This window comes from Atractosteus spatula, chromosome 1 (genome assembly GCF_055471065.1).
Source record: "Atractosteus spatula isolate fAtrSpa1 chromosome 1, fAtrSpa1.hap1, whole genome shotgun sequence".
In the NCBI taxonomy this organism is placed as follows: Eukaryota; Metazoa; Chordata; class Actinopteri; order Semionotiformes; family Lepisosteidae; genus Atractosteus; species Atractosteus spatula.
This window is the reverse complement of record NC_142706.1, coordinates 57819968-57833703: the sequence shown is the minus strand read 5'-3', so window position 1 is coordinate 57833703 and position 13736 is coordinate 57819968. Positions and strand designations below refer to the sequence as shown.

General features: G+C 52.7%; 1 protein-coding gene across 1 annotated transcript; it reads left to right on the top strand.

Moving 5' to 3' along the window:
* The first annotated feature begins 1609 nt into the window (after positions 1-1609).
* On the top strand, positions 1610-12322 carry wnt10b (wingless-type MMTV integration site family, member 10b). The gene is made up of 4 exons (XM_088912229.1): positions 1610-1683; positions 6638-6900; positions 8142-8551; positions 9343-12322. The coding sequence occupies exons 1-4, from the start codon at positions 1610-1612 to the stop codon at positions 9811-9813; spliced, it is 1218 nt and encodes a 405-aa protein (XP_088768355.1). The 3' UTR covers positions 9814-12322.
* Positions 12323-13736: the final 1414 nt, after the last annotated feature.

Genomic DNA, 13736 nt, shown 5'->3' with positions numbered 1-13736 from the left:
GCCTGTAGGTGGCGCTCTTCAGAATTTCTGAACCAGTGAGCAGTGTGGCGATGGGGTACTCTGTGCTGTAGGAGGCGCTGTCCTTCAGATGACACATTAACCTGGTGTCCTGACTCCCTGCTCTCTGAAGATCCCAGGACCCTGCTTGTAAGAGTGGGGGTGTCACCCCGGTGTCCTGGATAAACCCCACTCTGCTCCTGTACAGTCTGTCCTCCCTTCACCCCCTGGAGCAGCAGTGTCTCTCTCCTGCCCTGAGCTGCTGTGCAGAGGGGCTGCAGTGTGTCTCCCAGGAGGGGCTGCTCCTCACTGGGGAGGAACTGGGTCCCCTCCTGTGTGAGAAGCACTGGGAGACCGTTGGGATGAAACAGGCTTTGTAAATTTTTAGTAATTATTATACTCAATAATGACAGCAACAATATAATATTAACAACACGAGGCTGCTACAACAGCTCGGTACGAAGTTTGAGCAGAATAAGTGAGACGGACGTTCTTGTTTCCCTGGCAGGTTTGTTATCGCGACGTTAGAACGTTCCCAGGATGTTTTCCACTTCCTAGTCTCGGAAAGACGAATAATCATTATTCGATACATAAAAATCGAAAAGTGAACACACCAAGAGACAATCAAATCGCAAGAACAAGAGAATTGGAAGTCATCGCTTTGATCTTTAACGCCTCCCAGCGTATATGAATGAGTGTTATATTGGAACGTGCGACCTAAGAACTGATTTGCGATTTTTAGTGGTGATGACAGATTGTCAGTTCCCTTGGAAGAAGAATAAATGAATTAACCAGAATAAATGCAGGTTAAATGAAAGGATTGTTTGTTTGGTGTGTTGGGAGGAGGTGGTGGTGGTGTGTGTGTGTGTGGGGGGGGGGGTAACAGATGACCACGCGCCTAGACTTGGGTATTGTTCCAGCACCGCGAGGAGACCCGCGCGCCTGCCTGCTGCTGCCTCCCTGTCATCCACCAAGAGCTCGCGGGAGCGTCTCTCTCGTGCTGTCGCTACCTTTGTTCACCCGCGCGATCGATCCATCCCTCAGCCGTCCCTCCGTCCGGCTCATCTGTTTCCTCGTGACCCCCGGTAACTGTCCGGAGTGACTGATTGCTGCGGAGACAGTAGGGGGGGGGAGGACGGGTGCACCGGGGGGTCATTATTTTTGTGTGTTGCCTTGTTCAGGAAAAAAGGTTTCTCACACGTGGATTTTACCATTTGAATATAGAATGTGTTCATTATTTTAATCCCCTGTTTACGGAATTCATCATTTGCACACAATAAAATCATTTCGGGGGAAACCCGTTTACTTGTTTACCAGTCTTTTTGAAGCGACCAATTAATTGCCAAGAGCTTTTTTTTCCATCTCAGCAACTTTAACAACAACCGCCTGTGGTTCTGATGTCTCTCCTCCCTCTCCCTCCCCCCTCGCTCCCTCTCTCTCTCCTGTGGAAGAGTCGTCCCGTCCTACGCAGATTTGTTCTCGCTCTCTACTTCTTTCCTGAAGCCCTCGACTTACCACAAGTGTGAGCGCACGCCTGCTCCGACACACACGTCGCTGCGCTGCCAGCCCGACCCGCTGTCGTACATGTCGCGCCGGGACAGACGCCTGGGACATGGGAATACCACACGGGCTCTCCTGGGGACGCGTCCTGATCCTCGCGGGGCTGCTGCGGTCACCTGCCTGCACGTAAGTGTGTGCCAGACGCGCGCTCCGCAGCGACCCGCGAGACAGGCTGAGACGCAGGAGGACGAGCAGTGAGGGAGGGCGGGAGAAGACGGGTGCCGTTTCGTGTCGCTCTGATCTTTGCCCTGCGGTGGGTGTGAGGAACGCGGCGACTCCCCCGCACGCGCGGAGAAGGGTTCAGTGGCCGCGGACGTTCGTGTTCGCTCCTGCACCCCTCCACACGCGCGCACAGTCGTGTTCGTACATGCGCACGTATGTGCACGTCCACACGGTCACACACTAACGCGTTCACACATGTGCACACACCATCACGCGCTAACGCTCGCCGCACACGCATGGGCACGCATGGACGCTCGCTGGCTAGTTTACACGCGCGTGTAAAACTACACAGTCTGCGATACAGCTGGCGTGCGCTTTGGAACGACAGCGTGCTTCGTAACACACAAAATGACCATAGGGAAAACAACAAATTAATTGTAATGGAAATATACTACTACTAATGAAACAGTAATGACAAGGAAATGTAATTAGTGTCATCACAGAGCTTAAAGATAAATTCGCGAACCAACAAATAATGAATCGATAACACCTGTTGTGATACTGCAGCCCACGAGAAAATCTGACACTGTGCTCGCGCTCCGCCTCAGGAAGACCAGCCCAGAAGGGGGGAATGAGGGCCGGTTCTGAAGGGGGGAGGACAGAGAGCCCGGTTCTGAAGGGGGTGACTGACAACCCGGTTCTGAAGGGGAGGACTGAGAGACCGGTTCTGAAGGGGGTGGACTGAGAGACCGGTTCCGAAGGGGGACGACTGAGATCCAGTTCTGAAGGGGGAGGACTGAGGGCCCGGTTCTGAAGGGGGAAGACTGAGAGCCGGTTTTGAAGGGGGAGGACTGAGGGCCCGGTTCTGAAGTGGGAGGACTGAGAGACCGGTTCTGAAGGGAGTGACTGAGAGCCCAGTTCTGAAGGGGGGACTGAGTGCCCGGTTCTGAAGGGGGTGACTGACAACCCGGTTCTGAAGGGGAGGACTGAGAGACAGGTTCTGAAGGGGGAGGACTGAGGCCCGGTTCCGAAGGGGGAGGACTGAGTGCTCGGTTCTGAAGGGGAGTGACTGAGAGCCCAGTTCTGAAGGGGGGGGGACTGAGTGCCCGGTTCTGAAGGCGAGGGAGGGTCCTGATCGAGCAATCACAGCTGAACCAACCAGGAGTCCGTCTGAGAATCTGTCAGCCCTGTCCGTCTGGGTGAAGAAAGCGTCTAAAAGTAGATTGAACTGACCCGAATCGATCAGATTGAGCGCAGATGTTACTCCCGATTACACCGAGTGGACGGAGCACAACGATATACTGTATGCGGAGTTTTTAAAAGGCCATTTCGCAGCGATGCCAGAAGCAATTTCCGCTAGATTGAGCGGTTCCGATCAGCGCCATAGATCAGCGGAGAAACGCTGAGCGCGGACTGCGGCTCTGGGATCTGCCCGAACCGGGTTCGACCCGCTGACCCAGTCCCTCTGTGACCGACCTCCTCTTCTTATATTCGCATCGGCCCCCTGGTTCGGTTCCTGAAAGACCGAGTCCAGATTTGCTCCTGGGCTGTCTGGTGGTGATGGGGGGAGGAGGTCTGGCGTTCACAAGTTCAAACATTTCTCCACAGTCTTTGGGTTAGAAAGGCGCGGGCTGGTGTCAAGCGCAGCCCCGGCAGGAAGAGATAGTTTCGACTTTGGGAACGAGTTACTGTGTTGCTGTCAGTCGGCGTCTGCGCAAAACGGTGTTGCTTTACTCCAGATGCGTTATTTAGCATAACCCCCCCCCCCCACCCCACCCCACCCCACTGAATCATGGAAGGCAGAATTTCCCCCAGCAGTAGGCTCTATGGGAGAAACGCTGGCCAGTCGTGCGGTCAGCCGTGTGGATCCAGCGCCGGGTCCAGTCACGGGGGTGGGATGGAGGGAGTTTCAGTCGATCCTGCCGTCCTGGATATGGAACCACGCCGGCACGTGAAGTCTGACGCGAACAGCGGAGCAGAACAAAGGGAAAGACTGACGCGAGGAGAATTCCCCTCCTCGAGGATTCCCGCAGGACACGAGCCAGCACGGGGCTCAGACGCGGCCAGGCTGACATTCGATGTGAAGGGTGCCGACACCCGAGGAAGGCTCCACAGCCGGAACGTTGTGTTTCCTCTCTTCTCTTTTCAGCCTGGAATAAACCTTACTTCTTTCTTTGCATTCAAATAAAGATTTCACCTGGACCTTGCTTATAGGATACAAAAGATGGCATTAACAGAAACATAAACCGAAATCCCACGGTCATATGGATAAGTTATATGTCAGGAACTGTTTCATTTTAAAGTGGCCCAACCTATAGAGGACTTTGTAACGCAAAGGCGATGTTTCGTTTACAATACAGGGGGTGTTCAGTTTTGATCCATGATTCTGCGAATAAGGAGTGAAATGAACAGGGAACACCTGTACCTACATTAGAGCTGTTTTGCAAATCCAGACATTTCACCTAAGTACCGCACAGGAGCATACCGAGAGCCCCAAGGCTCTGCCAGGGCGGAGAGAACATGCTGAGGGCTCTCGTGTCATTATTGGCCACCGGGACGCCGACGCCAGACTCTTCAGAAACCGCCCTGGCAGCCTGAAGCGACTGCAGAGCGAGCGAGCGAGCGAGGATTCCCTGCTTCCCCGGGGCGGGGGGCGCGCCCGCGCCCGCGCCCGCGCCCGCGCGCCCCCCGTGCCGGCCGGAGCTGCGCCCGCGCGCGCGCGCCCCCGCGCAGTGTTAGTATTCCGCCGGGGTCCGCGCGCAGGCGGCGGGGCTCATTCCTGCGCGGCTCGCGCCCAGACAGCTGGCGCTGAGCGGCGGTCCTGACGAGTGGCCTCAGTCCGACGTCGCATTGCAGGAATAAGATCCCCAGTAGTCGGTGGGGAGGAAAAGGTGGGCAAGGTCCCACCGTTCTGTGCCCCAGGCCTGGGGGCAACTTGGACTGGCCGCCGTTTTCATTTCATACCGGGGTTTCTGGCGCATCTGGGGCCGAAATGACGGCCATTGCAACCGACTCCTGGCACCACGCGCTATCAGGATCATCGTTTTTGTAACACAAGTAACCGACTACGACGTCTTCACAGTAATAAAACCTTGTTTCAAAAGTAAATGAAGGCAAAAGCTCTACCAAAAAGCGAAGAGTGAAGCCATTATTCCCTTCCGACGAAGTGCGGTGAGGAGCACGGATAGAGCCGTCACTCACGCACCCGGGAGGTATCTATTATTTACACGCAGCTCGCAAAGAGCAGGCCGACCTTCTAGATCCCGTCTCCGGGGCCTGGCGGAGGGATTGAAGTGCCTGCCAAGTCTCAATTTGATTTGCAATTCAGTAACCAAAGCTGGAGCTCTAACCCTCCGCGCTGCTACCTCGATCTCACTGTCGCCGTCAGTCCTGTACAGTTCATAGGCTGCACAAGATACCAGCGATGATTCATTCACCTGCACGGCAATTCTTAAGGCGATTCACAGGGATTATTGATGATACAGATAGGAATAATCGCCCATTTAATGTTGCCAGACTATATTGTTTTTGGAGATTGGTACTGCTATTGATACATTGATACACTGCAAATACATGCTATCGATACATCATGAAGAGAACACGCACTAGGGGACACAAGTGGAAACCGCGGGAAAGTGCATTTAAAACCGAGGACAGGAGGCAGCGCTTTACACAAAGACTGGTGGGGGTGTGGAACAAAGCCACCCACTCATTTAGCTGAAACCAATTCCCCGGCTTCTTTCAAGAAACAGTCAGATGCGGCGCTGCTCAGATCAATTAGCCAATAACTACCCGTCGGGCCTCCTTTCGCAGCCCTTCTCGTGCTCTGGTCTTCTAATACAGACCCGGTCGCGCGCCTGTCCTGTCGTCGCAGTGAGCGACCTGCCGAGGCGGCACGAGGACGAAGCTCGCGCTCGCTGCTCGCAGGAGCCCGGGGCCTCGAGGGCGACAGCGCTGCCGACACCATACCAGACAGAAAGCCCATGCTCACCTAGTTTCGAGACCGCAGAGGAACGAGTTCAGGTTTATTCCCTCCTGAAAAGAGAAGAACAGAAACACAACGTTTTGGCTGTGGAGCCTCTTCGGGTGTGATCAAGTCTGAAACGTCGTGTCTCTTATCTTTTCCTTTCAGCATGGAATATACCTTTATCCGTTCCTTTGCAGCCTACGCATGCTGACGCAGCTCCCTGCACAGTATAATCTGTGCGTATACAGCAACTGTTCTCGAGCGAAGTGTGAGTCTCCAGGTGACCCGGCCGGGCTCAGGCTGCGAGGAGCACTGGGAGCCTGCAGCCGGCAGCTTGGCGGCGGTGTGGATTTGGCTGGGTGTCAGGGCTCCTGTATGTGGTGTGTCTGGCGTGATGACGGCAGATAAGTTTATACAGAGCGCGTGGGGCGAGCTGCACAGACCTGCCTCGCAATCAGCTGCCAAATCATTGTCGTTAATCAAAGAAACCACGTCGAATGCACGTCCTCGCAGGCAGGAGACGCCACACTGCAGCGGTCTAGCTGTGTCAGGTGGCGATGAGGTGCGAGCTGCTATTATCCGACCTGTACACGGCGAAGCACTGCGTCGCCCGCAGCAGGTGAGCTAGTGTCGTCAGAATCCAGTGCGAGAACACGCTGGGATAATAATTCAGGCCAAACCTACAAGGAAACTGTTTAGAAAGTTGAATTCTCCAGATGAGTCTTTCAAACTTGCTGGACACGTGCGGTCTGTGCCCATCACGTCTGTGTAACTCCCCGTGAAACGCCCTTCACAATTTCAAGGCGCTGTACAGAGTGACAATGATAATGAGCTGACTGTGCTTGGATGTGCCGGGACCGCAGTTCTGACCCGGACGCGCGGTACTAACTCGTGCAGTCCGAGAAATCGCTCGAGCCACTGAGGGACGCATTGCGCGGCTCTTCTCCCTAGGGTGCTCGGCAACGACATCCTGGGCCTGAAGATTCCGCGCGACCCGGTCCTGACCCCCAACACGGTGTGCCTGGCGCTGCCGGGCCTCAGCAAGCGCCAGATGAGCCTCTGCGTGCGCAGCCCTGACGTCACCGCCTCCGCGCTGCAGGGCATCCGGATCGCGCTGCACGAGTGCCGGCACCAGCTGCGCGACCAGCGCTGGAACTGCTCCTCCCTGGAGAGCCAGGGCAAGCTGCCCCATCAGAGCGCCATCCTCCGGCGGGGTGAGCAGCGCTGCCTTCTCCGCCTGGGCGTGGTGGGGGTGGAGAGGGGCTGGAGATGTGCACCTGCTGTGGGGTACATACAGGAGGGAAAGAGGGGCGATGGGAAGGATTGCTGTAGGGTGCGTCATGGGGGTATTAAAAGGGTTTGGGGTAATAGAAGGGCTTCTGGCCTAGTGATGAGGAGGAGGCAGTGAGGCAATCAGGGGGAAGGGCAGAGAAGCGTGATGATGAAAGCATTCATTTCTCCATCCATCCATTCCTCCATGCATACATTCATCCATTCATCCTTCCATTCATCCTTTCATCCTTTCATTCCTCCATACATCCATTCATCCTTTCATCCTTTCATTCCTCCATCCATACATCCATTCATCCTTTCATCCTTTTATTCCTCCATCCATCCATTCATCCATTCATCCTTTCATCCTTCCATTCCTCCATTCCTCCATTCCTCCATCCATACATCCATCCATTCATCCTTTAATCCTTGCATTCCTCCATCTATCTCTCCATCCATTCCCCCATCATTCCTCCATTCAGCCATCCAGCCATGTTCAATATCCGCTTAGTCCTGGACAGGGTTGTGTCCAGAGGCTAACCTGGCTGACAGCAATGGTCGCAAGGCAGTAGGCACCATGCTCCATCGTTTAGTGCACACACACAGTCACACACGCGCACACGTGCACATGCACACACATGCACACTTATGCACACTCATGCATGCAGGGGTCAGTTTAGAGACACCATTTAAATCAGCTGGAGGAGGCTCTCTCACAGTTTTATTGCCTGTTTCATTACAGTGGGGCGTGCTGATCACACAGGCAGAGAGAGAAAGGGCAGGCATCCACTACACGCCGAGGAGGGATTCATGTTGTTTATTGTAGCTGATTACTTTAAGTCTGTGACCACTGTTATTTGTTTTAGTCAATGTTATTTTAATTAACTTAAAGCCAATGTATTGTTACTTTAATTGCCATATAAGGGAGGGTTACTTGTGTCTTTTAACCTTACAGGCTATATACCATAGTACATTATGTGACTGTATAGGGGTGGACTTGGCCATATGTGAAAGTGATTATTGGTGACGGTTCTCTGCACTGAACCCTCGTGAATGTCGAGACCCTACAGTACTGATTGACCTAACAGCCGAGAGGAACAGCAGGGGGCGGTAGAGAGCTCCAGAGAGACGGGGGCAGAGCAAGACAGGCATGTTTCTCACAGAGTGTCCCCCGGCGTCGCAGGCTTCAGAGAGAGCGCCTTCACCCTGTCCCTGCTGGCGGCAGGCGTGGCGCACTCGGTGGCCTCGGCCTGCAGCCTGGGCAAGCTGCGCGGCTGCGGGTGCGAGGCCAAGCGGCGGCTGGACGACGACAAGATCCGCCTCAAGCTCACGCAGCTGCAGCTGCAGACGCTGCAGAGGACGCCGGGCCTGCGCGGGCCGCAGCCGCCCTCCCATGTGCCCCTGCACCCCTCGGCTCTCCTCAGCCCGCTCCCGGAGGACGCCCCCTCCCTGCAGGACACCTGGGAGTGGGGGGGGTGCAGCCACGACACCCGCTTCGGCGAGCGCTTCTCCCGGGACTGGCTGGACTCGCGGGAGTCTCCGCGCGACATTCATGCCCGCATGAAGATCCACAACAACAGGGTGGGCCGGCAGGTGAGTGGCTGAGCAGCGGCCCTGAGGAGCTCGGGGCCCTGCTGTATCGGAGCGGTGCAGAGTGGACAGTAGGAAAGCACAGAGTATAGTGTGCAGTGTGTAATATAGTGTAAAGTATGCAGTGTGTAGTATTGTACAGAGCCTAGTGTATAATGTATAGTGTGTAGTAAAGTACAGTACATGGAGTATAATGTACACCATAGTGTTAGTATAGTGTATGGTATGCAGTGTGTAGTATAGTACAGAGTATATTGTGTAATGTATAGTGTGTAATATAGTACAGAGCCCAGTGTATAATGTATAGTAGTAGTATAGGAGTAGTATAGTGTATAGTGTGTGGTGTAGTACAGAGTACAGTGTGTAGAATAGTGTATTGTGTGTATTGTATAGTATAGTGTGTAGTACAGTGTATAGTGTGTAGTATAGTCCATAGTGTGTAGTACAATGTGTTGTGTGTAGTACAGTGTATAGTGTGTAGTACAATGTGTAGTGTGTAGTACAGTGTGTTGTGTGTAGTACAGTGTGTAGTGTGTAGTACACTGTGTTGTGTGTAGTACAGTGTATAGTGTGTAGTGACTGCGGACTGGCTTGTAATTCATGAAGTCTGTGATGCAGGCTCATGGACTGGCTTACTGCCAGTGGGCCGGGAGTGTCTGGACTGGGCTGCGGTCTGGGTCACTGTGCTGCTCAGAGCAAGCGGTATCCCCTGCAGTAATCCAGCCCTGCGCCTGTCGTCCCCTGCAGAGGGGTGCTGACACTGCTCCCCGCTTCTGTCTCGCCTGGCCGCGCAGGTCGTCACGGACAACATGAAGAGGAAGTGCAAGTGCCACGGCACGTCGGGCAGCTGCCAGTTCAAGACCTGCTGGTACGTCACGCCCGAGTTCCGCCTGGTGGGGGCACTGCTGCGCGAGAAGTTCCACTCGGCCGTCTTCATCAACTCGCAGAACAAGAACACGGGGGTGTTCAACCCGCGGGCACAGGGCGCGGGGGGCCGGCGGCGCGTCTCCCGCGAGCTGGTGTACTTCGAGAAGTCGCCGGACTTCTGCGAGCGCGAGCCGGCGCTGGACTCCCTGGGCACGCAGGGGCGCATCTGCAACAAGAGCAGCGGCGGCATGGACAGTTGCAGCTCGCTGTGCTGCGGCCGCGGCCACAACATCCTGAAGCAGACGCGCAGCGAGCGCTGCCACTGCCGCTTCCACTGGTGCTGCTACGTCATGTGCGAGGAGTGCCGCGTCACCGAATGGGTCAACGTCTGCAAGTGACCTCTGACCCCTGACCTCACCCTGACCCCGGGCCCCATTGCCACCTCGTTCCGCTTCCCTTCCCAGCTCGCACCAATCCTTCCCCCACTTCCATCGTCTTTTCCCAATCCTGTCAGCCATCCCTTCCCTCTTTCTCCGGTTTTCCCAGGCCGGCCTGAGCCACCGTCGTTCCCCAACTCCATTTCCTCAGCACGTCTTACTCTGGGGCACCACTTGCCCTCATGTCCTCCCTCGGTCCTGGACATTTGCCTTCCCTCCATACTGAAAGTGACGGTGTGACACTATAAAGCAGAGACTGGAAAGTCTTGGAAGGCAGAGGGCACTTAGCTGAATGATTTCTCTATTGGTCAGGTGACCCATCCCTTCTCGGACATATGATGCTGTTTCATTCCTCTGTTTGATTTTTGGACTGTCAGGATGTTGGTTCTCTCATGTGTGGGAATGCCGTCCTGTCGCTCTACAGAATGAGCAACAACAACTGCTAACAGCTCCTGCAGGAAAGAAAAGAAAGAGGAACGAGCTGGTAATTCAGACACAGAGCCCTCTGTACTGTGGACATGTTATTGTGATCACTCAGACACAGAGCCCTCTGTAGTATGGACATGTTATTGTGATCACTCAGACACAGAGCCCTCTGTACTGTGGACATGTTATTGTGATCACTCAGACACAGAGCCCTCTGTACTGTGGACATGTTATTGTGATCACTCAGACACAGAGCACTCTGTACTGTGGACATGTCATTGTGATCACTCAGACACAGAGCCCTCTGTACTGTGGACATGTCATTGTGATCACTCAGACACAGAGCCCTCTGTACTGTGGATATGTTATTGTGATAACTCAGACACAGAGCCCTCTGTACTGTGGACATGTCATTGTGATCACTCAGACACAGAGCCCTCTGTACTGTGGACATGTCATTGTGATCACTCAGACACAGAGCCCTCTGTACTGTGGACATGTTATTGTGATAACTCAGACACAGAGCCCTCTGTACTGTGGACATGTTATTGTGATCACTCAGACACAGAGCCCTCTGTAGTATGGACATGTTATTGTGATCACTCAGACACAGAGCCCTCTGTACTGTGGACATGTTATTGTGATCACTCAGACACAGAGCCCTCTGTACTGTGGACATGTTATTGTGATCACTCAGACACAGAGCACTCTGTACTGTGGACATGTCATTGTGATCACTCAGACACAGAGCCCTCTGTACTGTGGACATGTCATTGTGATCACTCAGACACAGAGCCCTCTGTACTGTGGATATGTTATTGTGATAACTCAGACACAGAGCCCTCTGTACTGTGGACATGTCATTGTGATCACTCAGACACAGAGCCCTCTGTACTGTGGACATGTCATTGTGATCACTCAGACACAGAGCCCTCTGTACTGTGGACATGTTATTGTGATAACTCAGACACAGAGCCCTCTGTACTGTGGACATGTTATTGTGATAACAGACACAGAGCCCTCTGTACTGTGGACATGTCATTGTGATCACTCAGACACAGAGCCCTCTGTATTGTGGACATGTTATTGTGATAACTCAGACACAGAGCCCTCTGTACTGTGGACATGTTATTGTGATCACTCAGACACAGAGCCCTCTGTACTGTGGACATGTCATTGTGATCACTCAGACACAGAGCCCTCTGTACTGTGGACATGTTATTGTGATCACTCAGACACAGAGCCCTCTGTACTGTGGACATGTTATTGTGATCACTCAGACACAGAGCACTCTGTACTGTGGACATGTTATTGTGATCACTCAGACACAGAGCCCTCTGTACTGTGGACATGTTATTGTGATCACTCAGACACAGAGCACTCTGTACTGTGGACATGTTATTGTGATCACTCAGACACAGAGCCCTCTGTACTGTGGACATGTTATTGTGATCACTCAGACACAGAGCCCTCTGTACTGTGGACATGTTATTGTGATCACTCAGACACAGAGCACTCTGTACTGTGGACATGTTATTGTGATCACTCAGACACAGAGCCCTCTGTACTGTGGACATGTTATTGTGATCACTCAGACACAGAGCACTCTGTACTGTGGACATGTTATTGTGATCACTCAGACACAGAGCCCCTCTGTACATGTGGTCACTGTTTTTTCAATTTTTTATGTTGCAGTTTCTTCCTGTCTCTCATGGTGCTTTGCATTCCATGACTGGATTGCCCTCCCACCCCCTCAGTCTTCCCATTTGAAATTGCCAAAATTTGGAAAACGTTTTAGGGATTGTGCTGTGGGATTATTGTTGGACTAAACCAGCATTTCTGAACTGCATGTAACTTCAGGACAACGTGCTCCTCCTCATCCTCGGATACTGTAAATCCTTCCAGTCTTTATCTCACTGTGCTGTGGACGCTGTCAGAACCAGCTGTGTAACACTCAGAAAGAGAAGAATCCACAAGGCTGCTTCATCACTGCCTGATAATCAAATGCTGCAAATAAACAAAACGACTGAAGATGAAAAAAAAAGAAGATCAGGGCTGTTAAAGAAGGCTTTGGGATAATCTGAATGGGGTTTGGTCAGAATTAAACCATCCAACGATGGGACAAGTGTGAGTAAAGGCAGCCACGCTCTCTGCAGATTGTACAGAACTGCGCATACGATTCCAGGGTCAGAGGTCAGGCTCTGCATGAACTAGACATAAAGGAACTTCTTTCTAGAAAGAAAGAGAAGGAGAAAGTGCAGGATTTATAACTGCTGTTGTGGATGTTGGTTCTCTGAGACCTTTTAAAGAACTTCTGAAGCTCTAAGCTCCCGGTTCAGTTGTGTACCACATGTTTGGAGCACCTGTCCGGGTTGAACCTAGCGTCATCTCAGTCTCTGACATTCCTCAGGCTCAGCGTTGTCTGGAAGAGCGAATGATGACTCCCTGAGGTGTTACCGTAGAAATACAAAGGACAAACATTGTCATTGTTATTGTAAATGTGATTTTGGTTAGTTGCAAGTGTGTGTGGGACATTGTTTGACACATATTTGAGCTGGACATATAGTTGCACTGCTGTGTCAACATGTAACATCTGTATATGACTTACTCTCCAATATCCCGCCCTTACCACCACTCATTTGGTCTTTATTTATCTGTGTCTGATATGTGGTCCGTATCACATGCAATAATAAAATAACACTATATGACCTGTTATTAGCACTGGGGTTTTGTAGCATGGGTCAGCCTGGGCAGTCCGTGGTCTGGTGTCAAGGCTGAGGTGTTCTGGGGTGACAGGCTGAGTCTGTGTTCGATCCTCTGAACGGTCCTGATGTGTGCAGGATCTGTGTATAAATCTGTTCTTCAGCTGTAGCTATAGGAGAGGAGGCAGATGCACATGTGCAGAACAGATTTGATCCTCACTGCTCATGGTGGTCAGTCCAGAGCAGGCAGAAACCTGATGACAACTCCTGTGAGGTACCACACGGAGGAGGCCAGGAAGAGCCACAGCACAGCAGAGCTCTGACAAGAGTTACGGCACCTTTCAGCGCATTTTTCCTCCTGTGCAAACGTAGCCCCCTTGTGCTTATTCTGAAATCCAAATAAACTAATTTAGTAAATTCAGGTTTCGAGTTAAATATAATTTCCTGTTACTGTTGCAGGACTTAGGTAGCCACATTTAGACTGGCACAAATCAGCCATCCAGCCAACAGGCATATCTGCTGTGAGGCTCCAGCATTACAGAACTATGGCTACCTCAAACACCAAGCCTAAAACAGAGCAGGCACAAACACACACTGTCTCCGGTATCTGAATACAGCCACAGATGGGCTCTCAGGGCTCTCTGGTGTCTATGCCCCAGGTGGGGAATGCGACAGGGCTCTGGGCACAGATGTGTACATGTGTCAGGGGGTGTCACTGGAGTCAAGCTCCAGTGTGTGATGCGATTTCCCCCCGAG

Coding starts and splice junctions, on each gene's coding strand:
- wnt10b (XM_088912229.1), top strand. CDS start 1,610: ATGGGAATACCACACGGGCTCTCCTGGGGACGCGTCCTGATCCTCGCG. Junction 1,684..6,637: donor CTGCGGTCACCTGCCTGCAC/GTAAGTGTGTGC, acceptor TCTTCTCCCTAG/GGTGCTCGGCAACGACATCC. Junction 8,552..9,342: donor ACAACAGGGTGGGCCGGCAG/GTGAGTGGCTGA, acceptor CTGGCCGCGCAG/GTCGTCACGGACAACATGAA.